A 27,928-nucleotide genomic window follows, 5' to 3' on the forward strand; every position below is an offset into this window, starting at 1 on the left:
CTAAATCTATGAATTCACAATAAATGAAGGTGCTTATTGATCCCCCAGTGGAGGCGCCATGCCCCAGAAGTGGTGGCATTTTATTAGCATGGTCTGTGCAAATAGAACATTTGCTGGCTCTTGGGGAAGAACTTTGCTTTATAAAAGTGAGATATGATTATTACCTGAGCTCCAGAAGCAGCGATTCCTTTTTTTACTCCTACCCACCTCACACAGAAATAAATTTTAAAAAATATTTTAGATGGTTTACTTAATAAAAAAAGGCAAACCCAGTAACTGTGGTTTGTCTGAGATAGTAACGTACGGTTCCTGCAACGCAAGGCAGCCCTGGACTGTCATTTTAGTTTGTGGGTTTTTTACTGCATGATAAAGCTGCTCCTTGAATATTACAAGCTGCTCCCGGGATATTACAAGTGTAAAGAAAATCAAATAAATGAAATTCTCAGCCATCCACATGTCCTAGGCTCTTGTAAATAGCAGAATGTGCCTGTGAATTCATTGCCAGAGCCATGTGCTTCCACTGCTTCTTTGTAATCCTCACTGAATACTCACAATGCCTCATCTGCTGGAGTAGGAGGAATGGAGCCTGGCTCAGCTGCTCTGCCCTTTATCTCTCCATGCGATTAGCAAAGAGGCCAAGAAACCTTTAATCTCCGTGTTTTCAAATTACAGTGATCAGCAGGGCGAATGGCTGCGTGGGTCCCCTGAGCAGGGTCTCTGAGCACCTCATGCACTCCCTTCAATAGCCTGTTGGGGCTTGAGCTGCACCCATGGACGTCCGTGGTGCAGCTCATTGAAGTCAGCTGATCTGGATCAGGTGGTCTAAGCCGTAGCCAAGGTATGGAAAGCTTTGTGCTCAATTTTAAGGAGCTCTGAGTGAGCAGGGACCCACTTTACCACATTCTCTTTAACCAGGTGTTACCTAGTGCAGGAAAAACCCAACTACTCCTCCCATGGATGTTATCACTGCCTCGAACCTAACCATCAGCTGGGAGAAGCCTCAGATGGTCCCTACCCTCTCCTTCCATTCTTCCTCTCCCCATGTCTCATCAGGTAGTTGGCCTTCTTGGGGGGCCTCTTCCTCCCCTTTAGCCTGGATCCTGCCAGCAGAGGATGACCAGACAGTTTGTACCTGCTTCTCTGGCCTGGTGTCTTCAAGATGTGGTAGATCCACTCCCTCTTTCCATTAAGTGGCCTGTTCCTTTGGTCTAAAGCCACAGGATCTGGTAACTTCTCCATTCGGTCCCTCTGTTGCCTCTTTACAGTTGAAAAGTCACTTCATATTCCTCCTTTCTACCATTTCTGTGTGAAGCACTGATCAATCCATCTTTCTCTCTGTCACCGTGGTATCTAAGGGTTAGACTTCCATTGAATTCAGTGGGTGTTGCGTCAGGGCCTACGAGTGCTGAATTAGTTTATCTCCCCAATAGGTTGGGTACTGGCTCTTCTGCAGGGATGACTCCCAGGATCCAGACCAGATCCAGCCCAACCTTAGAATTCAGGTTGCTAGAGTAACTGAGAATTCCGTTTCTTTCTGCTTGTAACACTCCCTGGAAGCCACCCAAACTCCCATGAGTTTGAGATTTGCCCATCAGTATTTCTACCAAGCCATGAAGGGACCTGGCCACTGTGTCCAGACAGCGTGATAGATATGTGTGTCTGCTGGGATAGGATTAAAGAAGCTACAATGGCATAATTTCAAACTTAGAACTGGCCAGAATGGAGTTTTCTTGTCATAAATGTACACAGCAAAAATCTCTGGATGAAATTTTTCCATTGGGAAATGTTATAAATATGTGAAAGCATTTTGCCCACCACCACTTTACCCCATTCTTAATGTTTCCCAACTTCTTCCAGTTGGGAGACAGTAAGAAAATGTGAGAAAGTGGGGAAAAAGCACTTTACACTTAAAATGAAAGGTGTTACTTTGAGAAGTATAAACACTTAAAAAACAACAGTGTTACTTTCTCTCCCAACATGCTACTCTCTCTGGAAGATACACACACTCAGAGAAGTTAACACTTTAAAAGTGAAAGTAATCCTTTCAACTTTTAATACTGCTAAATTGAAATTTTGAGAAAAAAAATCTTTCTTGACAAAACCCTACTTTCTGACAAAAAAAAAAAGTTGTCAAAATTTTTTATCAGCTCTAGCCATGACGTTAAAAACGAGAAAACAAATACAAATCTTGGGTCTCATTCTGATCTTGCTTATACCAGTGTGACTCAGAAGTAACTCTGGTGAAGTCACTGGAATGGCACCAGTGTAAAGTAGGTGTAAACCTCTAAAAAGCAGAGCTGTACTTTCCAGATTACATAACTTTTCAGACTCTATCCCCCAGCCCTCACCACCTGGAATTGCTGTCATTAATCTAGTCAACAGCATCCAGAGCAGAGGGCTCATCATTTGTCTCCATGCAGAAACCCCCAGTGTTTTGGTTTCAGGCTTGGGACAATGGTTTGTTTTATTTTATAAGCTCCTACAAATTGAACTGAGTTTTTATGACACCATAACCCTGAGCATTTATTGCACTGAGCAGAAAGAATTCAGCCTGTATTTATTAGGCACAGCTGAGAATGTATAAGGACATTTCCGGCACTCTTGGATGGGTCTGAATATTAAAATGTTTCCAAAATTTCCGTGATGTTGGCTGCTTTAAATTGTACTGTAGTTCAGAGGGGAATTTGGTACTTACACCCACATCTTTCTACGCCCTTGTTCTGTGAGACTGGGGCAGAGGTATAGTATAGTCCAGCAGCTTTGAGCCACTCTGATGATGCAAAGTGACTGTAAAACCCACTTGAGTGGGCTATGGCTACCAGTGCGTACCGATGAATCTGGCCCGTGATTTTTATTTTCCTGCCACAAGCTATAAAGTAATAATTTTGGCTAGAAAAGCACTTTTTTAATTGTATTTCTTTTTACGTTCTTACCGCAGCTTGCCATTAAGAATAATTAAAGAAGTGTTTTTATTTTAGACTCTCTATTCTTCCATTAAAGCATTAAGATTTTTTTAAATGCTCCCATCAGTACCTTTAGATCCCCACTCCTCTGCTGTTTTTAAGGCTTTCCTTGTGCTACAGTTGACATTCAGCCGCCAAGAATTCAGATTGATGGATTGCATTTCAAAAGCAGGCTATCAAGGACCTTGAACTGCTACACTTTCCAGTCATGATGGCAGAGGAGTTTACCTGAAACCATGGCTTCTTTCAAAGGTCAGGGAAGCAGTCCCTGCTGCCATTTTTCCTACTAGTTTTTGCTGGCAGTTCTTTGCTCAGCTCTACTCTTTTGGGAAAGAGTCCTGCCAACCATTAAGCTCTGTACAGCACTTGCATTTCTCTGGCTTGGCAGACTCCTTGGCAGTTCTATATAAGGCTTCCTGGGTGCATGTATCCCTTGGGACTACCTCTTCTTAAGGCCCAGATCCAAAGCCCACTGAAGTCAATGTAAGTCCATCCATTGACTTCAGTGAGTTGTTGAACATGGACTCTCGTACTATACTAGGTTTATTTCCTTGCACACTTTTTCTTTCAATCCATGTTATTCACGTAGGGCCTAATCCACAAGTCTTTACCAAGGGCCACATTGTATCTCTCCCTGGCACTTTGTTCCCCCATCAGGCAGGGCTAAGCACAGGTACAGTCTCTCCACCTGCCCCTCCTAAAGCAGGGAGCAGGCAGAGCTCGCTGGCCACAGTGTGTTGTGTGTGCTGTTGTCTCCTAACAGGTGGCATAGAAGGGGTGCTCCCACTGCATGCTGGGAAGCTGTCGGAGGTTCCTTAGTTGCACAGTATGGCTGTCAGTGATCGTTCACTGCTTTTCCTCAAACTTTACTGAAGTCAGTGGGAGTCTGAATGAGCCTCATGAGTTGATTGTTAGTCCAAGCACTCACATGTGCTCCCATCTCTCTCACTCTAGATGAGAATTGCACTCAGCCCTGGAAGTAGAATGGGGTAGTTTCAACAGGCCTCCAAAAGTGCACCTCCTCAGTTTAGCAGGGGCATTTATTCTTCTGGTGACAGTGGCAGGAATTGGACACTACTGAAATAAAATCAGTCATTAACTGTTAGCAGTGAAATTCTGATTTGCCCAGCAATGCGCATGCACAAGACACAATTCATTTTTTCCTGTCTGTTTGTCTTGTATTATTGATGTTGGCTGCATTAAAAAGATACTGGGGCAAATTAATCCCTGAAGTAAACACTATTTAGCTTCAGTGAAGTTAAACCAGGAATGAATTTAGTCCATTATTTTAAAAGCAAAATAATTTACCATAACTTGTTGATTTGGAGAGAGAGAAGGGAAAAACGCTTTTGTATCCAGTACATTTTTGAGATGCATCAGTTGGTGGTCGATTTACTTTTTATGGACTTCACTTGACAGGATCATTTCTCATGCATTCTCCTGCATTGCAGGTTGAACTCTGATAACATCAGTGTTATCAAGCCAGGAAAATGGAGCTTCTTCCAATTTCCTCCTGATTATCACTTTGGCCTCTGAATCAAACCCCGTCAAACTTGTCCTGTCCTGGGACTAGAGACACCTGCATTAGTCACTCAGTGCTAGGATTTCAACATTTTCAGCAAGCAAGGCCGGTAGAACCATTTTTATAATGTCTCCTCACAGGGAAACAGACAGTTCCCCAAGAGAGCTGTTTGGAGTGCCTCCATGATTTTTGGGGTGCTTTTCAATACGGTGTGGAGGTTTAGCCTTAGAATTATCAAAAGACCTTCTCCATTTGTGTACTTATATGATTTGATGTTTTCTCAGCATGGTCTTTAGAATATTTTGGGGGCATTTCCATGCAGTAGTTTAAGGTTTTTGATAAATTTGGGATCTTTAGTATTTCATCGGTCATGGTTTCTGAATGGCATGGGAAAGGTGACAGAGCAAACTAGTTCTCTGCATAGAAACTTGCAGTGTCATCCAAGATACATGTTCAGGGTGCGCTTTCAGCATGTTTTTCCATTGGGCTTTCTAGGATATCCCTTGGAATAGATTCAGGTGTATCTTAAAAGGATTTTGAAATCTCTCTTGCGATTCATTTTGAGGGTGTCTAGAATGTCTTTTAAGTTTAGTATAGGTTTTCTTCTGGGAATGGGGGGAAGGGAGTTGTCTTTGAAGAGATTTGGGAGTATTGTTTGTGATAGTATTTGTGCAATTGGCATTACATTTTTTCATTTAGGCACCTGAATGAAGGGGCTACATTTTCAAAAGTGGTCAGTGCCTAGTTTCTCCCATTGTTCTCAATAGTGGGGGAAGAGGAATTCTCCCTTATTCTCAATGGAGCTGCTGGGTGCTGAGGACTTTTGAAAATCTGGAGCTCAAGCTTCCTTCAGAGAGAAAATTCTCTCTAACTAGTGATTGAGTAACACCGTGAGAGGCACCTAAGAAATACTGTAGATAGACAGATCAACACAGGTAGAGTGAGTTGAATGGGTTTCAGTCTCTCCATAGAATGGTTTTGGAGTTGTTACTGTGAATGGGCATGCAACATATCTTTGGTGTGCTTTTCGGATCTTTTCATGGTGGTTTGGATCTCTTTGTGCCTCAGTTCTCCATCTCTAGAATGGGGACACTAATCCTTCCTTACATCACACAGCGTTGTGAAGCTAGATATATTCACAGACATTTGTGAGGCACTCAGATGCTATGGTGATGGAAACTGTATTACTGTCTAGACAGGTGTCCTGTCAGTGTGGTTTTTGGAGATCTCTCTGGATTGCTTTAAGAGGTGAGTTCTTGGAATAATATTCATGCAACTCCCTCACTGGGTTGGTGGTTTTCATGGAGTGCTTTTGAGGCTGTGTTTCTGTAGTGGTTTGAGTGAGTCCCCATGGTCCTCATCACCATGATATCTGAGCCAATAGCGTTTACGTCTGTCTCACCAATGAATGTCTCTGTGGGGCAATTCTCAGATCCTCTAAAAGTGGATTTGGGAAGTTCTGTAGGTGGGAAACAGTAAGAATCCATGTGCCCCAGGGCTCTGCGCCATGTGGAATCAGCTCCGTAGTAAGAATGGTTTCAAGAGTTGTCTCACTGAGCAGACATGCCCAACTAGAGGAAATGTAACAGCTGTCTTTAAAGAAAGAATGTCTCAGGAAGGAAATGGAACAAAACATTAGACTTCAAACATTTTATTTTTTAGTAAATCCAGTACCTGTTCCTCTCCACTTAATCCATCGCTCAGCTAACATCCTATATTTCACTGCCTCCTAAACCCCTATAGTAATGAATAAAGGATTCATTCTTTTTCTGAGAACAATGTGCACATCTGAACAGTCAATCTAGTAGGCCTTTGATGGTTATTTTAATTAAAGTACTAATCTGTTCAAAATCTAAAGAGCCTGTTGAGCCATATGGGCTGATTAAAGTTGCATATTGCATTATTAATGTGCTGATTAAATCCTTCAATTTGCTCCAAGTTCTAAGTGCGTCCAAATGTTACCACTCAAAAGCTGCTTTACACAAATGGCTAGGTTTGAGTTTTGACTTCACATGAAATAATTCTGGACTGGTTACTATCTGGAGACTATTCACTTTGCCAGTGATTGGGACAGGTCTTTGATTCAGATTCAATCCCCTTTGCCAGCCCTTAAAAGTGTCCTAAGGATGCAGTGCGGATCTCCCCATCCTAAAACAATTCCCCAGTGGCTGTGTGCCACACCCTGCACCTCTGCATAGACGCAGCTGCTCAAACTCACTGCCACATTATTCCAGTGGGGTAAATATCTTAGAAAAATGAAAAACAAGTATTAGGCATATTTATTCAAATAATAAGGCTGATAATGTTCATGGTTCAGGGTGTTGTGATGACCAGCTGGGGACAGGAAGGAACTTCTGTCATGGTGCATTATGAGCCAGCTGTTGGAGAGAGGATTGGCTGCAGACACTCAGGATCCCTAGGATTAAAATCATACACCTTTAGTCTCTGCTGACATCTCTAGGGCCAGCTGAACTGTGGGCTATGGAAGGAGTCATGATTCACGCTAATGGTGTTTTCGTCTCAATGGAGAAACCCACTGGTAATTCCATTCTGTGTCTCTTCAGCTTGCAGGTGCAGCCGCACATTTGGCTGTGAGCAGAATAGAAAAGGATATTTAAAGACCAGTCTTTTCTATTGAGCATCTTAGCTGCAGCTGCCACTTCAAAAGCCTCACTCAGCAGACGCTGCACCTTGGACTGGAAAGGCAGCTGGCTGCCATCAGACTGGCGGGTTAGGATCTTTAGTCTTGCCTTATTCCTTTTAAACTGTTTATACTTAAACATAACAATTAGACAGAGGGAAAACTGGCTCTTTTTTCCTCTCTCTTGCTTGCACTGATTTAGGGAGGACTCTAATATGCCTATCAGAAGGTAGTTATCTTGTAGTTACATGGGATCACAACTTGAGAGAGAGCCCTGCCTGATTTATACTATAGACACAGCTTAGCTTAGTACGCTCTTCAGGCTAGAAAAGAGTCTTATCGCATGTTCCATCCAACAACCTTAAAACGCTTCATAAATTTTAATTGATGTCGCCACAATTATCTGCATTCTACAGATGGAGAAACTGAGGCACAGAGAGGTGAGGATTTGCTCTCTGTCACACAGCAAATAGGTGGCAGAGCCAGAAATGAATCCAGACCTTCTGACTCCTAGCCCTGAACTCTGACCACTGCAGGACACAGCCTCTCTTATCCTGACAACATATAAGACCTTTTCTTAAAACCTAGAGGAGTGCAAGCCTTTAACCATACAGTGTAAGTCATGCTGTAGGAGCAGCAGTGCTGCAGAGCGTGGAGTGATGCAGGAAGAGAGCAACCAGTGGGAATCAGCTTAGGCTGGGGCAGTGATTAATCGTGGATATTCTTGGGGAACTGAATTTTCCAGGCACAGCTCTCCCAGTCTTTCAAGGCCGAGGCTGAATCTCCCCGCAGCTGCATGTTCATGCTCTGCAGATCTGGCATAGTTGGGTCTTAATGGGACTTCTCATACTCACGGGACTTTGTTGTTCTTTTCAGGTGAATGGCCACCTGGACTACATGAAGCAAATGGACACTATCCTGAAGGCTGTGGGCATTAAAACCAAGGAGTGTCGTCTGGAAGAGAAGGGGGATCCCAGCCTTTTCTCCACCCAGGGTGAGAAAAGACAGCAGCCGGCAGACAGTGAGAATCAGGAAGAGGAAAGTGCCTTGGGAGATGATGATTCCACCAGCGATGATCACTGGTCCTGGCAGCCTGTACCCAGTGAAGGACAGCATTCTATTGCCAGGAACTCTGATCTTGCACACCCTGAGGTTTCTGAATTTCCAGGCTCTTTGAGTGCCAGCAGAGACCAGAACCCAGCCAGGCTGGAAAAGCCTTTGCCAGCCAACCCTCCACCCTGCCCTGACTCTGCTGGTTACATCCTGGGAGGAACCTCCCTTCCCTGCCCAGGCAGTTCAGCCAATAATGACCTCAAACAGCAGGAAGCAGACCAAGGTCTGGACTGAGTCGGCGGAATCAGAACTGAAAAATCCCTGCCTCGCAGTGAATCACTGGCGTGCTTCCCTTGGTCAATGCATCATGGCCACAGCACATGATCTGTAGCACTCCAGTGCAAAAAGGCATCTAGCAAACAAACCCCTCCCCTTAAAACAGCACTGGCGCCATTGGCAGTTACTACAGAACATTTATCCCAGGACTTGTGGAGCTATAGGACACTCCTGCAAATGGATGTGAAAAGCTTGTTGTTAGCAAAGATAAAAACTTCCCTAGCTGCTGTGCTATTCGATTGGAGAGGCACTAGACCCATCGAATAACCCAGTTATCTGTCTTCCATGGAAACAAATCAGGGATCCTTTTGAGTGAGTTACGTTGGGAGGATGTTCTGCTAAGATCAAAGCCTCTCTCACAAGACTACAACACAATGAGCTTCCCAGCAGATGGGGTGGGATGCCGGCGCAGCGACTGTTACAGATCTGTGCTTGGTCACGGCTTCCTCCCATTTTCCATACAGGCACATCACCTCACGCTACATAACGGGAAACACCAGCAGTAAGTGCTTAGCAGTTAGGATGGAAAGGCCGACCTGCCGTCGTTGCGGGCCTGTGGTAAGCCAGGCTGCTTTGCTCTAACGGGGGAGCGGCAATCTGTGCTTCTCTGCTCTCCAGAGGGGAATACTGATCGCTGTGAGAGGAGGTGCTGAAATCTCACAGCCGTTCCTGCGGGTTTGTTCAGTTTCCTCCCCTGGTACCCATGAAAAATTCCTGACTCAATGGGAGTTTGACATGAGACGTAGGACTCTCTCCTCTCTTTAGCTTCTGCTACCCTAGGAGAGACTCACAACTGGCTGGTGGGACTGTGGTGTCAGTGGTGAGCCGCCTGCTCCTCTTCTTCCCTCGATATTTTTGCACACAAGCGAGCACAGAGACTGACATACCAATGTACTGATCAGGGGATGAACGCTGCATAGAGATGCTTGATCAAGGTGCTGTCTCCCTACAGAGGAGCGCTGCAGGTAGAACAGAGCACTAAAGAGAACACTCCAACTGCAGCTTTCAAGACCACATGGAAACTGGAATACGGCCTAGGGGTGTTACTGGATCAAAACCTTCAGCGCTACTGCCAATAGGTTCTCCCATATGCAGAGGAAAGGACCCTGGGGCAGGTTCTCATTGCTGCTGTCCTCAGTTCAGTGACTGATGTACACCAGTCTGAGGCACTGGCCTTTATTCTTTGCGGGAACAAGGAAAATGTTGTTGGGCTTTGTGAGTCTGAGGGAAGCAGGTGACTTTATGGGCACTGGAAGAGTATCTGGGAGACCAGGATCTGCCCTGTTTGGGATTCTCACTAGGAAATTAAAAGGTTTCGTTTTTTGGTATGGTTGGGGTTTTTGGTTTGTTTTTTTAATGTGACCAGGTATGTCTGTAGCTTTAATTGCACTGTTGGGCTTGATTCACCTGGGTCTGTGCATCTCAGATCTGTTAACCAGCCTTCCATACAGAGGCAAGAGAGGGGGGATACTCAGGTTCATTCCTGACTCTGCTAATGGCTGGTTGTGTGAGACATCGCACAAGACATTTTGCAAACTCCCTGCCTCAGCTTCCCCATATGTAAAAGGGGAGGGATGATCCTGAGCATATCCCTGGTGGGGACTGAGACAGCGTTTGCAAAATGTTTTGAGACCCCTGGGTGAAAGGTGCTAGAGAAGAACAAAGTCTGATTACCAGGATTTTACAAAAACCATCCTGCACTTTCTTTTCGCGTCCCTCCTGCTTCTCCTTCCCAGATAAGCAAGTGAATCTGTATTTGCAGTTTCCAAAATGCCACACCCACACCCCTCCTGGACCTGCTCAAAGAGATCATTTGTGGGCGTTCACTTGTTTCTCCCCAAAGTGAGGGGGAACCATGCATTGAAAGCTGCCTGGGATGGAGCAGTCTGTATTCCCTAGAGAAAGCAGGTCACTTCCTAGCTTATGGAGACAGCTTCCTCCCCAGAGAGCCCAGGCACTGGCTTTGGAAAGACTCTTGAGGTCGTGTTGGACAGTCATTGTGATCTCAGCTTAGAGATCACCCAGGAGCTGCTCGTGTCCTGTCTCAAGTTCTTTGCCTTCATGCCCTCTTTGGCCATAGGGGCAGAGCTTCATCTCCTTGGCTGCAGTTCAGAGGGCGGAGCAGTGAGGTCGCTGACCCTGGGCAGGGGCTCCAGAGGAGCCATACTCCAGCCTGATCCCATGGATGATTATTCTGGCACGCTCAGCTAGAATGCCTCCTTGCGGCTTCCAGAAGGTGCATGCAGCTGCAGCTCGGCCATGCCTTTGAAGGCTGTGGTATGCTCTCCCCTCCACAGCTGGCTGTTGCAGCAGGATTCAGTGCAGGGGGCCTTTCAAAGGTTTACGTCCCATTCTAATTACATCTCCAAGTTTTATGTTTAAAACATCAGCTGGTGAAATCTTGCTCCAAATGCAGGCTCGATAGGAAACAGGCCTGTTTGGGGGGTGAGAAAGAAGGTGCATAAACTGGTGCTTCTGTGATTTATACACACAATCTTCTAGTAGGGCGTGGAGATGAAGACGTAAGACGTGCTAATTGCCACCCTCGGCCTACGGGTTTCCTCCTGGCTTTCTCTGTGAGCAGGTCCATGTGCCAGAGACACTGGAGCAGCGGTAGAAAAGCGAGGCGGCGGCTATAGAAATGCCACAGCTGAAAAGGTTCAATTCCCCTCCCCTGAACTAATACGAGCCTCATTTTAATCTCTGAACTGTGTGAGTGTGTGGCACGTGGATTCACAAGAAGCGGCTAGATAGTGAAATCCTCAGCTGCCATTACTTGACTGACATCAAAGACGCTATGCTGAGGTATCCAGCTGAGGCTAGGGCCCAATATTTTTTTTTCTTTTGCTAGCTTGATCATTCATTCCAATGGCTTTTCAGCCAACAGCCCCAGTTTATAGGACTAAGATTGGGATTGTAATAGCCCGTTGTCCACGACCTCCCATTCAACTGCACATGTTGTGACCTGCCCGAGTGTCTGGCCTCTTGTGAGCACGAAACCGGGGTTTGGAGCAAGTCACACACCAAGAGAATGCAGCACAGAGCCTTTGCTACCAGTACTGTAATACAACCCAGTGACTGAGACTCATGGCCTTAGCTGATCCTCCAGATGCTCTTCATAGTGGTGCATCAACTTCTCTAGTCAGATCTGTCTATGCCCTCATCACTGTCGTATGTGTGTGTTAATGTTCTGCTAACGAAGTGTCCGGTGGTGATGGCCATCAGTGGCTGACTGGCTGTTCTGGATCCATTTGCCTCCAGCGCCTGTAAGGGTTTGTTTCAGTCGCTCCATCTGCAGTTTTACTGTGTGCTGCTTTTTCAGCCAATTTTAAAATTCTGTGTTACAGGCAAGAGGAGCAAATGTCACCCCTGTTTTCTGAACTCAGGGACAAGAAAAGCTCAAAAAAAGCTGGGCAGATCATGCATGGTTCAGAATGGAAAAGTGCCTGTGCTGCTTTACAAATTACAACTCAGTGAGAAAACATGTAGAGAACAAGGGAGGACACACCAGGCAGGAAAACGTGGCAATAAACTGTGGCTTCACCGTATTTAAACAAACCCAACCTTAACAAATGACAAATGGTCCATGATTTCCATACAAAGAGGAGACATGTTTTCCATTCTCTCCACAATTAAAGCGGTAGGAGACTCTGGGATCAGTTTATACGTGTAGCGGGCATGTATTCTGGTATATATCGGTGCTTCACTTTGGCTCAAGGGGCTTGTACATGTACACACACCATCATTGGCTTCCCCATCCATGGGGGGCCACCATATTCCAGCAGGTACCGCGAAGGTGTCTGTGCGTAGCCTAAGATTTTGGGGGGAGACCAAGAGTGGGCCTCCTCCTCGTCTCATGCCACCCCTGTTTGGGCAGCTTGGTCAATCCATGGGAGTGTTTAGCTGGTTGATCTGCAACTCCTGGTCCGTGTGTTCTAAGTCAAAGAGGTTGACTGAGTCGGCACCCGTGGCTGGGATGGACTCCAGGTGGGGGTCTTTGCAGGCAGGCAGCAGGATGTGCTCGTTCACCTGGATGACAGAGTCAACGGAGTCAGTCTCGCCTTGCAACGTGAGGACGTTCTTGAGGGACGTGCCCAGCCGGGGCCCGCTGTTGGAGTTCCGCATGGACAAGGAGATGGGGCTGGGTCTGCGTTCCCAAGAGTGCCGGCAGCAGGGCAGGTACTTGGCCATGGCTCTCTTGAAGTCCCTCATGAAGAGGGGGTAGATGATGGGGTTCATGGTGCTGTTGCAGTAACCGAGCCAGGTGAGTACGTCAAAGAAGCCAGCAGGGATGCAGTCACAAACGGCCTGGGTGGGGAGGCAGAGCACTGATTAGAACAGGTCATCCCTGACCTCGCCCGGTATCCCCAGGACCCAGCGCAATCTGCAACGGCACGGCAACACCCACCTTGCTTCTACGGCTCTGCCTGCAGAAAGGGGCGGGCTGTGGTTTTCCCTGGGGAACTGCTATAGTAGCAGCCTACTATTTCCCAGCTCTGCACAACATACAGCCGGCCTTTCCCTGTTCTCCAAGGCGGGAGGTCCCCTTGGGGGGTCAGAGAGAAGGAACTTAATGCAACAAATATTGCACGGTTCTGGGGCCAGATCCTGTCTGGTTCAAGGGTTGGGGCAGGCAACTAAAGAAACTTCTCCGAGAATTAATACAGGACCACTATGGAAAGGGAAGGGAGGTCAGAGGCCCAGACTGCCTTCCCAGAGGGGGCGGCACAGCTGGGTTCAGCCACACGTACAAGGGTGTTGCTGTCCGCACCCCAGAGTGGTTATATTACGGCAGCTGACTGCCTTGCGTGTACATGCTCCTGCTTGATGTCTGCAGCAGCTCAGATTAGAAAGGAGCTCTGATCATGCACCCGCCCAGCTGCCAAGATTTGGCATAGCGGCAGGATTGCAGCTGGGAGGTGATGATCAGGAAAGTTATTTCCTCTGAGGGTTAGCCCTGCAAAAATCAGGTGATGGGAATCGTAAACTGGCCTTTAGGAAGGTCCGTGGGTAAAAATCTCTGAATTCCTTGCTTCCTACGTCTTGCTGCTAACTTCTGGCCAAGCCACCAGCGTTATCATTGATGCTGTGCTGGGTGTTCTACAAAGATGACAAATGACAGCCCCTGCCCCAACGAGTTTACAGCCTAAAAGTCCAGCTGGGCAGGATGGGGAAGGGCCAGAGGATGGAGCGCGGGAAACCCCAGGAGGGAGAAAATGGCTACAACCAGGAGAGGGGCAGGGAGGGAAGCTCCCTGACGCCCTGGCAAAGTCAACACCATAGGGTTGCTTTTGAGTTAATCTCCATCAGACGAGCCATCGACCAACGCTCCACCTCAAGGGCCTTCCCGGGGCTGTGTGTGGGTTTGACGATCAAGGACAGGGATTCTCCATCCTCTTCCGCCCAGGACTTACTTGTGCCACGTTGGTGACAAAGAACGGGAGCCAGGCCACAAAGAACATTCCCAGCAGGATGCCCAGGGTCAGGCTGGCTTTCAGTGCCTTTTTGCTGTGCTTATTGGCGAATTTCCTGGTCTCTCCCATGGCCACAGATTGGCTCTGAGCTCTGGGAACCTGCAAAGGACACGAAACGACATGAGTAAAGGGGCTGGTGAAAGCGCACGGGCCCGAGGAGAGAGAGAGCCCTCTGCTTCCTCTACTGAGGACCTTCCGACCCAGCAGCATGTTTCCAGTGAGACTGGCAGGTGCTACAGTGATGAAAACCTGTCTATACCAGCCCCTAGGGGAGCCATTCCAAGCTGGCCGTTACACTAGGGATGGATCGGGGATTGGGTGTGCACAAAGGTGAGTTAATGCTCTCTTTGTCCGCCCTCTCCTCAGCGGTGTCAGCAGCGCTCTGGACTGGTTCTCCAGCCCTGGCCCGAATTAACAACGTGGGCTTCAGCATCATCTGAAAACAGGAAGGTGACTACACTGGCTGGGCTGGCGTTGGAGGGATCTCAATCTCCCAGCCACGGCAGCTTTTTTCCATGCCTCTTCGCTTCTTCCTGTAAACCAGCACCAATTACCAGCGTCGATTCCTTCCCTCGCTCCCTTTTCCACGGCGGGCAGCACACATGCAGCCTCCTTCGACAAGCAGAAAACGTGCTCAGCCTGGGCCTTCGCTCCATCCCCTGCACCTAGCGGAGCTGATTCTTCCCTGCGCAGTGTAATAGCATTTTACACCTACTACACACAGCTGTAAATGGCTCCGTAAAGAGGGATGAGATGGGGGCAATCAGACTCTAAATGGTTTCTGGGCTGTTATTTTTTCCCCCGGTGCAGCATGTGGCTAGAAGGGCAAACAAACGTCTCACGGCCTCCCCTCTCCTGTGTGCTCCTGCAACATCCAGCAATAGGGCCTGACTCGCCACGGCCCCGCACCTTGTGCGGTGATTTACAGCAGTGCAACGTGCGTGTAAAACTAGCAGCTCAGCCTGCCTGCATCCTGCCCTTGCCTTGCCCTCGGTCAATGGCTGCATGAGACCAGAGCCCTCCACTGCCCCAGATCCAAGCATTCCTTGATCCTGCCACTAGGAGTTCAGCGCCCCCTTGCGCCCATGTCTTTGCCTGCCTAGTCCACCAAGGGCCGGACGAGAGCTGCGCTAGCTACTCTCTAATGCAGTCGCTCCCCTTGGTGAGTGTTTGACAGGCCAGAGGCTCAAAGTGACCCCCAACCAAATTGGATTTGGCCCCCATGACTGAAAGTCCCTTCCCACGGGAAGAGGAGTAACGGTTGGCCCCTCACCTCCTTCCACACGCCGCCTGCTTTCCCGTAGCCTTATTTATTCCCCTCTCTTTGCCCTTCTTGAAATGAGTCACTCTGCCCGATTCCAACCTCAAACTGCTGCAGAAGGACTGCACTGAAATCAACTGCATTGCCCCAAAGACACGGGGCCCAGTCCTGGACTGCGCCGCGGCCCCTTAGAGCCACTTTGCCAGCGCTGCGGCTTGTAATGTACACGATGGCCGCAGGAGTAGCATAGAGCCAACGTGAAGGCCTAGCCTAGGGTCCCTGCCAGTGAAAAAGCAGCGGTGCCTGGTGGGCAGCTGTACTCCTGTGCTCCTTGGCTGCTGGAGGGGGCCGTTGCAGCTGGTATCATTTAGCACAGCCATGAGCCTCCTCTACACTGCACTGTGCACAAATGTGGAGTCGCCCCCAGCTTTGGCAGAAGCGGGGGCACAGAGATGCTTTATACTCACCCTCCCGCCCCCCAATCCCCAGCTGCAGACTGGGCTTACTGGGCTCAGCTGGGGCCCCGGAGCGGTAGAGAAACTGACGTATGTTGTAGCTCTGGCACAAAACGATGCTCAGAAGCAAAGCAGCTTCCTGGAGCGGATTGTAAAAGTCAGCTTTAAAAGCCTGTTGAGAATAATACGCCTGGGAGAAGAAAACAACCAGCAACGGGTCAGTTTTATACAGCCGTTCTTGCTGGGCTTTCAAGTCCTTTCAATGTTATGCAAGTGCAAACGCTGGGCAGGAAATCCACGGACAGGGAAGATTTTCAAGTCTTAACCCTGTAAACACCAGCATGGCTGGACACAGCAACAGGTGACAATAGAAAGAAAGAAACCAAATCTTGCCAAAGACGTAAGTCACTTGAGCTTGCCATCCGGGGGTTGGCTCTGCCCAGATACGCATGGTCCTGGGCCCATAAATCAGTGAGTTGGGCTGAGCCAAGGAAACCCTCAATCACTTTCCCAGCCAGAAGATGGCTGTCCCAGCACTACACTGCCTGGCCCAGTGCCTCCAATGACTGTAAATCGGCACAGCTCTGACTTCAAAGAAGCGACACTGATTTATACCAGTCCAGGACCTGGCCCACAGCTTGCAATGGAGCTGCACTGATTTACACCAGCTAGGGAGATGTTTTGCATGATCGTTTGCGGAAATTCTGCCAGCCGGCCAGCTACCGGTGTTTGCAGCGTGGAGCCATTGCTGAGCCTCGCTAGCCCACAGATGCAGCACGGCTTGCACTTGCACGTCCGCTGCCTTTCCCAACTGCTCACTCGCACCACAGCCGCCCCCTGCAGCGCCAGAGAGAAGGACCCAGTGGCTCGTTGGGGAGCAGGAGCAGAGCTCCGTTTATGGGCCAGCAGCACATGCCCCCCCGAACGGAGGCACCCTAAGGAAATCGTTGTCCTGGTCCTTGACTGGAGAACATGTGACGAGGGCAGAAGGGGCTGTGGGACAAATCCACCCTTATGTGTCCTGAGCTTGCAAGATGCTGAGTTCCCCCCGAGAGGTGCTAATTGAGCTGACCAGCCATTGACTTCATGGGGCGCTGAGGGTGCTTGGCCCTTTGCAGGATGGAGCCCTGTATGGAGCAGGTGCCAGACACAGCAAAGTCAGTGCAATGCTGAAACGGTTGCAGTATTAAAATACGTGACTAGCACGTCCCAGACTAAGCTTAGCAGCCTTGGGCGGTAGATGGGTGGTATGACCCCCCCCTTTTTACACCGGGGGAAACTGAGGCACTAATACCTAGCTTCTCAGAGATATTTAGCCATGTGTCTCTGTGACGGGGTGGGCGTGGATGCTTGGTGGAGGCTCCAAAGAGGGAGCTGCTTCAGCCCCCAGCTGAGGGAACCAGAGGCCCTGGAGACCTGAATGGAGACTGGCTGCGCAAAGCTGACTGCCTGGAGCCAGACGTCCAGGGAGCTACCGATACTAGGTAACCCGAAGGCCCCAACGAGACCTGGACGACAGCATCTGGAGGCATGGTAGGAAGTAGCCCAGGGAGATGGAGTGAGTGGTATCTCCCACCTGAGGTAGGTCAGCTTCTTGTGGTGGGATCCCCACTGACCGGCCCCCATCATGAACAGGGCACTGGGCTGGGACATGATGGAGGTCCCCTAGGCCTCCCTTCTACTCTGCTCATGGTGACAGCAACCCCCCCTACCTGAGCTTCAGACTGGAGAGGTGTGTGAACCCCTGCCAGAGCTACGGACTGTCTGCCCTGCCCTGCACTGCTGGAGGGGCGGGGACTACAGCTGGCATCTCTTGCCCAGTCCGGCCAGAGGGTCTGGGTTCCAGACTGCTCTGCAGCCCCGCCCGGCTTGGGCTCTATAGACTATTGACTCTGGCCACTAGGCCTCACAGCCCTGGCCTGAGGATGACTATTGACTCTGGCCATTAGGCTGCGCTGCCCCGGTCCTTGGAGCGACCACCCCGACTCAGACGTTCGAGTCATATGGCCGGGAGATTGGGAACAGTCTGGTAGACTGCGCCTGTGGGGACACCCCGCTACCCCCTTGTCCCTCCAAACCTCTCTACCAGCAATGACGGGGTGGGCTTACCCTGAGACAATCTGCCATTGAAATTAATCTGCGTTAGATCCCTAAATACCTTTGAGGCTCTGCATTAAAGAGTTTGCATCAATCACCCATGCCCACACAGGGGGAAAGGGGTAGGGTCAAGCTTACTGCGCAGAGGTGCCAGGCTCTCACCTGCATGCTCTGATCAAACAATATCTGAAGGTACTGATGAGCTGCAGCGTGCATACAAGCTACATGAACTGAGCCGTACTGTGCTGAATCCCTGTGGGAATTATGGTGCAACCAACTTTTATGTGCCAAATAGAAAGGAACCACCACAACACTTCACTTGGTGCCCAGACCAGCCCTGCAGGGAGTGCTGCGGTAAAAAATAAAGTCACTGGGGAAAGGAAAATTGCTACTCCCTGAATCGTAATGGCTGTATTATTAGGTGACTATTTATTATTGCAGAAATCCAAACACATTGAGCTACTGAAGATCCAGCCTAGCACATCTCGCTATTGATTGAAAAATGTTATTAAGCTGCTGTTTTAAAGACAGGTCTCCAGTGTTTCAGTCTACAACCATCAGCCCAAGCTCTCTCTTCTATCCACCCCTGCAACCTCCAATTCAATTATTTTGGCATCCTGGCATCATTACATTGCCGCTTGCTGATCTGCCCTCCCTTCAAAGAAAACAGATTTGAAACTTACTCTGCTGGCTCTCTGCTTTGCATTTTATCTTCAGCTATATTCCATTTCAGTCCATTCAGTGATGGAGACACATGACCACTGTACTCTTACACATGGAGCAAGACGTTTTGCTATAAACCAGCTACCACTGCTTATCTAGAATGATCAGGGAGGCTTAATTTGCATCCCATTGATTTAACTGGGAGCAGGAGGTTTACGTTTTAAGCCTCTGATTCAGCAACACACGTGAGCACGTGCTGAACTAAAGCACTTACTTCAGCCCCATGGGCTTCAAAAGATTTAAGACTGTGCTTTGACAGTGCTTGGCTGAAATGTGGCCTTAATACAGTTTGTCGCCGTCCCCGCTGTCCATGGTTCTGAAAGCCCTACATCCTTTTCCAATGAGGGACCACTGCTTCACAGACCTAGACTCAATCTGGGTGAATTATGTTGCTCGTTACACAAACATTGTGGATCAGATCCTTGGCAGTGGATCTGACCCATAATGTTTAAATGTAATTGGTTTCAAAATCTGACATCTCAGAAAAGGCCTTTTAAAATTGCTCCAGTATTTTGTCTATTTATTCTCTGCTTCTGCTTCCACCTGTTAAAATACTTCGGATTTTAACAACTGATCATCCACCGGTGAGTTGACTGGGTCAGAGAGTCCCATCTCCTTATGTGAAAGAAAGAGACCAGCAAGCTAAATCAAGGTATTTAAAAGCAATTAAGTTTGTCTTTTTGCTGTTGGAGCCGACATGAATAGAGACTATTACTAGGGATTAAATTTAAATTTAGTGACAAATAATTTTCTCCTGCAGAAACATATACAAAATGAGATATCTTTCACTTGTAAAAACACATCCATCATCTCAACCAGTGATTTTTAAGAAAGACGGTATGTTGTAGCTTGCTTAATATAGTAGACTATGTAGTAAAATGAGAAGAAAAGTATTCAAAATGTACTATTATAGAATTTCAAATTCTTTACCAGTTAGAACTAATGTCTTCTCATATGTATGCAGCATCTGAGGGACGTATACATTTATAAACCCACATGCCTAATTAGAAAGATTTGTGATTAGAAAAAGAGATAAATGAGCTTGGATGGTACATGAGTGATGGCCATAGCCATATGACAAATTGTGGAGCCATGTAATAAATTGCATTTATCTTCTACTACTGACAATTTCTGTCCGCCCATTAATCCATCTATATTTCTGTTTGGACAACTTCTAACTTTCCACATTCAAAATAGCTTTAAAAAGCTGCTCTTTGGGGGAGAGGACAGCCTGATTATATAGAGATATTCCTTCTTTCCCCACAAATATTGCTGGGGGCTGAGTTGATAGCTGGACAATATTCAGCCTTGGATAAGAGATGGGGTTAAAACCCAATATTTTATGACACATCAACACTAGGGATGGGTGATTTATCCCATTGGAGAAGAATTGGAAATCCTCTATTACTGGGCCATGGTTTCCTCTCGCACTGGTGTAAATCAGAAGTAATTCCATTGTCTTTGGTGGACTTTCATTAGTATAAAACAAGAATGACTCGGGGGGAGAATCTTGGCCCTTCTCACAGGAAGCACGGCCCATATTTTTCAAGCTGTTGACACGTTGCTCTGCTCAGCATTGCGACAACTAACTGAGCTAAGAGCTTAAGTCTCATTTTCAGAAGTGATGTAGGCACAGCGGAGCCTACGTCCCATTGATATTTATTGACACTTGACGTCCCAAACGCCTAAGTCCTTTTGAAAAGGAGACTTCGGCTCCTAAATTGGTTCAGCTTTGCAACACTGAGCAGCCCCACGCTTAAATACCTCTAAAAATTTGCACCCATGTTTTTGTGCACTCATACCGTCAATAATTGATTCTCATTGTGATTTCTGCTTTCACCTCACTGCACCTCCTGAATCAATTCCGTCGTACTTATTAGTTCATTGATTAAATACTCTTCTTCTTTTTTTTAAACAAGTTGGAAAATTAAATTACGCTTGCCTGGAACATTAGTAACCATCATGACAGCTGAAAGTGACAGAGCGGGGAGATTTCTTTGGCATCGTTTTTTAAGTGCAGCGGGTGAGAATGTATTAGTCATCTCAGCTTTCCGTTCCTGTCACAAATCTGGTGCCTGTGTGGCTGGCCAATTCCTAGATACAACTATTGTTGAACTCAGCTCTGAGGTTGATTTCCTGATGGAGACAAACAGGAGCTGAGTGGGCTGTACCAAAGGCTTGCTGCAGAAATCTGGGGTGTCTGGGTGTAATTGTCTCCCCTATCCTCTAATCCCACCACTGAACCAGCTATCTATCACAGGGCAGCACTGACCCCTGTCTACATGGCCAGTGCCTGGGCTCAGTTAGGACTTATGTGATGCATAGCCCTTACACTGCCTCTCTGCACAGGAGAGAGACAAGGTAGGTGAGGGAACATCTTTTATTGGACCAACTTCTGCTCGTGGAAGGGACAAGCTTTCGGGCTGCGCTAGAGTCAGTCCCACTCTACAGCGAAGGTCTTTCAAAGGAAGTTTATCTCTTGCTCATCCCAATGCCAACGCCTTCCTGCAAAGCTCAGCACATGGCGATGGGGAACAAAAACATCGGTTTCAAATGCTTTGCAGCTGCTGTCATTCCAGATCCTTTGCCCCCACCCACCCCCTTCCCCCACCATAATCACCGCCACACCTAGCAATTTGAGGGGAACGGGAAATTATTCCTTTCCTCGGCGTGACATCAAGCTCTGCAATTCTTAATAATGGGCATGACAGCTTCTCCTCCTTCATACAGCTATTTTTGTGACTGCTGTTACCTTCTCCGTACAGGAAGGAGAGAGTGAGCTGCTCTCGTCCAGCAAAACTCCTGGGGGCCTAGTGTTCATAAAGGCCAAACTGTGAAATCCCTTCATGATCCAGACCCCTAGGAGTGCCAAAGTATCCGCATTCTGAGCAGGGTGCTAGAAGAGGGAGGAGGCCACACCACTGCAGGAGAGAAATGATGTCTGATTTTTAAGGAGATGACCCCTGGATTCTATTCCCAGCATGTGACGCTGAACAAGTCACTGAACCGCTCTGTGTCTCCATTAAATGGGGGTAATATTTCTCACGCACCTCGGGGGTGTTGGGAGAGACAATTAATCAAGTGCTTTGAGATTCTAGAAGGAAAGAGGGGGTAGAGATGTGCAAAATGTCATCCCAAGGTGCCCAGAGAGAGGATGGAGACCCATTTGTAGGAAAACCTGGAAGGCGCTAGCCACTTTACATTAAACAACCCTTTAAGCTTTCTCCTCTCTGTAAGAAATGTTATCCTTTCTGGGAGTCACTGGACAGGCATCTCTCACTCATGTACTTTGATCCCCCTGACGGTGACAGATTAAAGAACTCACTCTTATCTGAGAGAATCACAATATACTGCCAAGAGCATTAAACCAAGAAAGGCCTAAAATCATCAGTGCTTGAACTCTGAACATGTCCAATACACAGGTTTGTTTATGTTGAGAAGCACCGTCTATTTTAAACCCTCCAGGTCATTTTTTCCCTCCTTTTCTTTTCTAGCATCTCAATAGTTTAGAAATTCATCTTGGTGTTCTTCAGATGTCTAAGTATCCCACGGCTGAACCTAAGAGCTTGAAACGGCGGGAATGAGCTTCCCCCGCCCCCCCACTTACTCTTCGCTTAGAAAAGGATTTTTTTCCATAGTTGCGAAAGCAATCTGGACACAAAGGAGTTCTCCACTTATTTACATGGATGCAAATCCAGAGTAACTCAAGCAGAGTTCCTCAGTACAAAATTGGTATGAGTGGGAACTCAGGCCCCTTGCTCCCTTCGCTGGGGGGAGAAACTTTTAAACTTACCCAATAAAATGCACTTTTGCCAATGTCCTGGGATTAGCACAATCGCCACCAGGGCTTCTCGGTTATACCATGGACTAACAAAGAGAATTTAAACAAGCTGTCAATAGGTCTGACAGGTGAGACTGTGCACGTATCTAGATGGCAGGCTCTCCTCAGAGTTCACAGGGCCTAATCAACATCCAGCTGTTCTTCAGGCATGAATATCAGTGACAAAATAACTGAGACATACAAAGCCTCACTGGCCCTGGGGCCCCTCACACCCGGCTGGGAGTAAATCAGGAGTAACTGCGCTGAAATCAATGGCGTTACTGTGCTGTAAAACCAGGACAATCAGGCCCATAGCCTCTGGCTCTCAGTTCGGTCAGCTGATTTCAGTGGCGTCGCTCCTGATTTGCGCTGTTGCAATGAGCTCAGAAGCAGGCCCCTAAGGCCCAACCTGGCCAGTTCCTGTTGGAATGCAAGTTATCATCATTAATACAGGTAGCAACACAGCCTCCCGGACGCAGCCTTTGCCACCATCAGCAGTGCCATTCTCAGTAGCAATGCCCCCAGGAGCAAACGCTACAACTGGGACTAAGGATGAGGAGAAGCAGCCTCTGTGATGAGCCATGGGGTAGCCAGGCTGCCCGCTGTCTGGGACCGGAGTAGCCAAAGTTTGCAGCGGGGATGGAGCAGGAGATGGGAGGCAGTGGTTGCTGAACTGGGACAGCTGTCCCAAAAGGCTGGGCATCACTGATCTTCTCCTCTCACCTCTCATGCAGTATTGCCAACCCCACCAGTTCAAAAACTAGGAGCCACACCCGAAAAAATCATGAGATTGGCCTAAAACTCCTGAAACTCTCATAAAAGATTAAATCGTGATTTTTTTGAGTCCACTGTCTTTTTTTTTTTTTGCTCTCTCCCTGCCAACTCCCCGTGCAGGGGTGACGAGTGCTGCACTGCCTCCTCTTGCATGGTTACTGAGAGGACGAGGGTTTTCGTTCCTGCCGCAGGAGCTCTCACAATAATGCAAAGAGCTCTTCCCTTGAATGCAACTCTGGTGCAGGGCCTGCAGGTACCACGCCCTGGCTCGTGCCCTGCCAGGCCGGGGCAGTCACATAGTGGCCAAAGTTTGGGCAGCGCCCTGAAGGACACTTTGCACCCGTGTGAAAAAGTCACTAGTCTCCCCTAAATGGTCCCTGCCACGGTTTGTGGGGGCGGGGGTGGGACAACCCCATGAGAAACGTTAAACACTCGCTCACTGATGAAGAACAACACGCACGGACCCACACAAAACTTTATCTTTCCCCAAAAGTCAATGAATGCCCCCTGCCTTTTATGGCTCCCCCTCTCTCTCTGGCAGGAAGCCCTCCCTCGGGACTGGGGGATCCAGAGGAAGATGAGGGACTCTCAACTTTGCCTAGTTCCTGGTCAGAAGCAGCAGCGCCTAGAGCAGGAAGGAAAGCCTGGGGGAAAGGAGAAGGAGATGCCGGTGGGAGCTGAGCGATCAGGCCAGCACTGCTCCAAGCAGCTGCCAGGGTCGGCAATGTACAGCCATGGTAGAGGAGGTGGAGTGAAGGGGCTTCGCAAAACCATGTGCGCCCCAGGGCAGTGGGAAGAGGCGGGGAGGGTGGGTGGAGGGCGGAGACAGGGTGGCGGGGTGAGGTAGGATGGGGCAAAGGAGCTTACCTCACAGCGGGAGCCCTGTCACCTGGCGCTGAAAACAAAAATCCCGAGATTTCAGAGGTCTATCATGAGATCATAAGTAAGGCTCAGGTTCACTTAGCAATCACGTCTCACGTGATAAATTCACGAGAGGTGGCATGGCTGCATCTGGCACAGCTGCCCTCGCTCAGCAACTCCTGCCCTCCCCCCCCCCCCCCCAACCACACACACAGGGGAGCCGGGACTTGGGTTTCTTTCCTTCAGGCGTGTGCAGGCAGAGTGACTCACAAGCCACGACCCCGGTGACAGGTGGCAGCTTCACCGCACCCTCTCGTAAGCCGCCCCAGCCACTTGTTGGTACCCAGGTCCCGTCCCCACCCCGCCATTGTTTGTGATGGCTTTGGACGGTGCTCTCTTGCCACCCATTCCTCTGCCCCTTTACAGTGCTGCTCCATCCCCTCCACTGGGACTTCAGCCTGCTGCTCCAGCACCCGTTTGACAGCAGGGCCCGCTTCCCACAGCTCCTCCCACCCTGTTCCACTGATGCCCGACTCGCCCCTCGCGCCCCCGGTCCGATTCGCCGAGGCCGCACTCTTTTTGACGGCCTCCCTTTCTGTGTCTCCTGCGCCCCTGGGGGGCCACAGACACAGGACAAGCCCATGAGCCAGTTGTCCCGCTGAGCGGGGGCCGTCCCTGCTCCTTGGCGCACTATGGACCCTTTGCCCCTAGTTGTGCTTGGCAGCTGGGCTGGAGACAGTGCTACCTGCCGGAGGTCAGAGTGTTGTAGCGATATCCACATGGCGGCACGTGACAAGCCCGACCTTACAGCCTCAGTGCTACAGGGCGGGACCAATCCTGCCAGGTGCTGTGCTGCTTTGGCCCGGTCCTATGCTCCATCAACGCCCAGTGCAGTCGGTGGGAATGGAAGGCACCCAGCACCTTGCCGGCTCGGGCGCTGTTCAGCACATGCTAATTACTTAGGCTCCAGCAGGGAGAATTGCTGAGTTTGCCAGGCTGGGGCGAGAGCCAGTGGGGAAGGTGAGGCCGGCATCTCACATTGCCGTTCAGCTTTTGTTCTGCTGGCCCGTTGCTGCAGGGGCTATTGCGTGCAGCGCAGGAGAAGGCAGTGCACAAGGTGTTTGAATACTAATAATTAGGGCTCATTAAGCGTGAGCGTGCCCATACAACGCACCCTCCAGCGAAGGAGGAGCAGCATCGTGTTATCACAGCACCCGAGGAGGCGCCCACGCTGCAATTAGCAACCCACGGCTGGCCCGTGCCAGCTGGCGTGGGCTAAGGGGCTGTTTAACTGCCGTGGCAATGTTCAGGCTTGGGCTGCAGCCCGGGCTCGAGGACACTGCACGTCACCCTTAGCCTGAACCCCGCCAGCCCACGTCAGCTGGCGCAGGCCAGCGCCAGGTGTCTAATTGCAGTGTAGACCTACCTTGGTAAGTATCACCAGCCTCGTTTTATAGCTAGGGAAACTGGAGGTGCAGAAAGGTCTGCCTGTTCATGAGCCTCCAGACCCTGCCCCATATCAACCCATAACAAGTGGCAATCCGGCTCTCCCAACGCTCTAGGGCAGGACAGGCCTGCACAGGCCACGAGGACCACCCCCAGGGCCTGGGGTAACACTGGACACCTCAACTGCACCACAGATGCCCCTTGCCCTCCTTGCACTTGCGTGTCCTCCTCGGCATCCTGCTGAACGGCTTCTTGAGCCCGGTCCATATAGCCCCGTCACGGTCTAGCCGCATTTCCTGCCCAGACGTCGTTGACCTGTGACATTCCCAGCTGTGGGGAAGGTACCCGCAGGCCTGGAGGCTGCCACGCAAGGTCACTAGCACTTTGCTGTAACCTAGGGTCCAATCCAGCTGCCCCTGAAGTCAGCAGAGGATTCCCCCCCCCCCTCCCTCCCCAGGATCAAGCATCTTTTGAATAAGTAAGCACAGAACCCACAGGCTGGGGGCAGAGCGCGCCTGGGAGGCGGCTGAACATTAAGGTCTTGCTCTGCTCTGGGGAAGGGGTGGACAGTTCCCCTCCGCTTCTCCCCTCCCCAGTTAAACCTCTTCCCAAAATGGCTTTAATGCGGCTCCATTTTCAAAGCGTCCTCTTTTAACCCCTTTGGTAAACTAGCATCACGGCATCTTTACCTTTCCACCCTATACATGCAGGAACTTTTCCAAGGTGGGGGAAGGGAAAAGGGGGGGGGGAGAATCCAGCTGGTCTTGCTTATTGCTTAGTAAACGGGTTTGCATGATCCATTCTAAGCCTTTCTAAGCCCCCTTCCTAAACCTCCTGCTACCTGGCGCGGGGAGGGGGCTGTTGGGAAGGGGCAGTCCGGAGCTCCCTCTGCAGCAGATCTCACCCCACCCGTTCCCCGGTCCTGCTGCAGCTCAGCCCAGTGCTACAGCATCCCCCACTTGCTATTCCTCGGCAACTCTCCCTGCCTGAAAGATTCCACCCCTTCAATGGGTTTAAAAGCCACAGAGGTCCACCTCCGGCGGTCCCCACCGCAGCTGATTTCGTAGGTGGTACAATTTCCTTGCTAGTCTTCCAAGGGGGGGGGGGGGTGAAGCCCACTGGCTGGCTGTGGGCTCAGCAGACATGAAGCAACCACACACACCGGGGGCACATCACCACCAGCCCAGTCAAAGCACGTTACCTGTTGCATGGGTTCGTCAGAGGTGCTGGCCGTGGCGGTGGTGAGCGAGGCCACCTGCACTGCTTGCTTCCTGGCGGCCAGGAGGATCCGACAGTAGGTGAAAGAGATAGCCATGGATGGGAGGAAAAAAGTCAGGCAAGAGGCTACCAGGGCATAAGGCAGACTGACCTGCAACCGGCACTGGTCCGCTTCCAGGCGGGAGGTGATATTGAGGGGCCTAACCTCAAACTCCAGCTCATGCCACCCCATTTTGATGGGCAGGAAGGAGGCCAGGGCGGCCAAGGTCCAGGTGGCAAAGATGAGCCAGACGGCCCTGCAGGAGGTCATCCGGAGCTTGTATTTGAGGGGGGAGATGATGAGCAGGTACCTGTCCAGGCTGATGACGCAGAGGTTGAGGATGGAGGCACTGCAGCACATGACGTCGAAGGAGTACCAGACGGAGCAGAATTCGCCCTCCAGCACCCACCGGCCGTACAGCTGGTTCAGCATGGCCGGGGGCATGACCACCAAGCCCACCATCAGGTCGGACATGAAAAGGGACACCAGGAAGTAGTTGGAGGTGTTGCGCAGGGAGCGCTGCGTGAAGATCAGCAAGATGAGCAGGAAGTTCCCCAGGGCGGTCAGCAGGATGATGAAGCAGAGGAATGCGGCCACCCAGCTGCTCCCCCGGCCAGGGACCTCTCCCCAACCACACTGCCATTGGGGCTCCCAAAATCTTCTGCCATGGAGGAGCTGGGGGCGGGGTTGGCTGTGTACAGGCTGAGCTGGGGGGGCAGCCTGCAACTTCCCTGGGGGTGCTCTGCATGGAGCAGGGACCAGGACTAGGTGATCATTGCCATGGGCTAGCTTTTAAAGGGAAGAAGTGCGAGCCAGCTGTCTCTTCCTCCTAGCCTCTCTCTCTCTCCCCTCCTCGCCTCCTCCTCTCTCTTCACTGGCAAGCAGGGCAGAATGACATTCTCAGGAGCCGATCAGCAGAAGAAAGGTTCCCCCCCACCCCACGGCTCAGACTCAGGCATTTCCTAGGAATTGCAAATCCCACTTAGCCTCCTGCTTGGACCACCCTCCCCACCCGGGGTTCCTACCTCTGCTTCCCTCCCTCCCTCCTGCTCGCCTACCTGTAGGGCTTTCTGCCTTTTCTTTGCAGTGCCTGTGTGTCCGATCACTGCTGCGGCTGCTGCATGCAGAGGAAGCAGGAGGCAGCATAACCCTGCTGCAAGGGGAAAGAGGTGCCCCTACAGAGCTTTGCTGGTGGGAGAAAGCTGCACCGTGCAGGTGTGTGTGTGTGCAGGCGGCGGAGAGGG

General features: G+C 49.8%; 2 protein-coding genes across 3 annotated transcripts in view; one reads left to right on the plus strand and one right to left on the minus strand.

The window, feature by feature from the left end:
* The window catches only part of TMCO4 (transmembrane and coiled-coil domains 4), a 60,963-nt gene extending 51,120 nt beyond the window's left edge, over window positions 1-9,843 (plus strand). Inside the window, exon 13 of one of the 2 annotated variants that reach the window (XM_067566884.1) lies at window positions 8,003-9,843. In XM_067566884.1, coding sequence (XP_067422985.1) covers window positions 8,003-8,473 — 471 coding nt within the window. In that variant the 3' untranslated portion in view covers window positions 8,474-9,843. Of the gene's footprint in view, window positions 1-7,049; window positions 7,184-8,002 lie in introns of those variants that run through there. The other variant, XM_067566885.1, reaches the window with a different exon arrangement.
* Window positions 9,844-12,206: 2,363 nt separating this feature from the next.
* HTR6 (5-hydroxytryptamine receptor 6) lies at window positions 12,207-27,352 on the minus strand. The gene is given in 4 exon segments (XM_067566923.1): window positions 12,207-12,823; window positions 13,930-14,088; window positions 26,628-27,289; window positions 27,292-27,352. Coding segments are annotated over 4 exon segments (1,308 nt in total). The 3' UTR covers window positions 12,207-12,397.
* Between the last annotated feature and the right edge of the window lie 576 nt (window positions 27,353-27,928).

Source organism: Emydura macquarii, unplaced genomic scaffold, assembly GCF_026122565.2.
Source record: "Emydura macquarii macquarii isolate MOO-44397 ecotype Brisbane River unplaced genomic scaffold, CSIRO-AGI_Emac_v2 contig_2768, whole genome shotgun sequence".
Taxonomy (NCBI): Eukaryota; Metazoa; Chordata; order Testudines; family Chelidae; genus Emydura; species Emydura macquarii.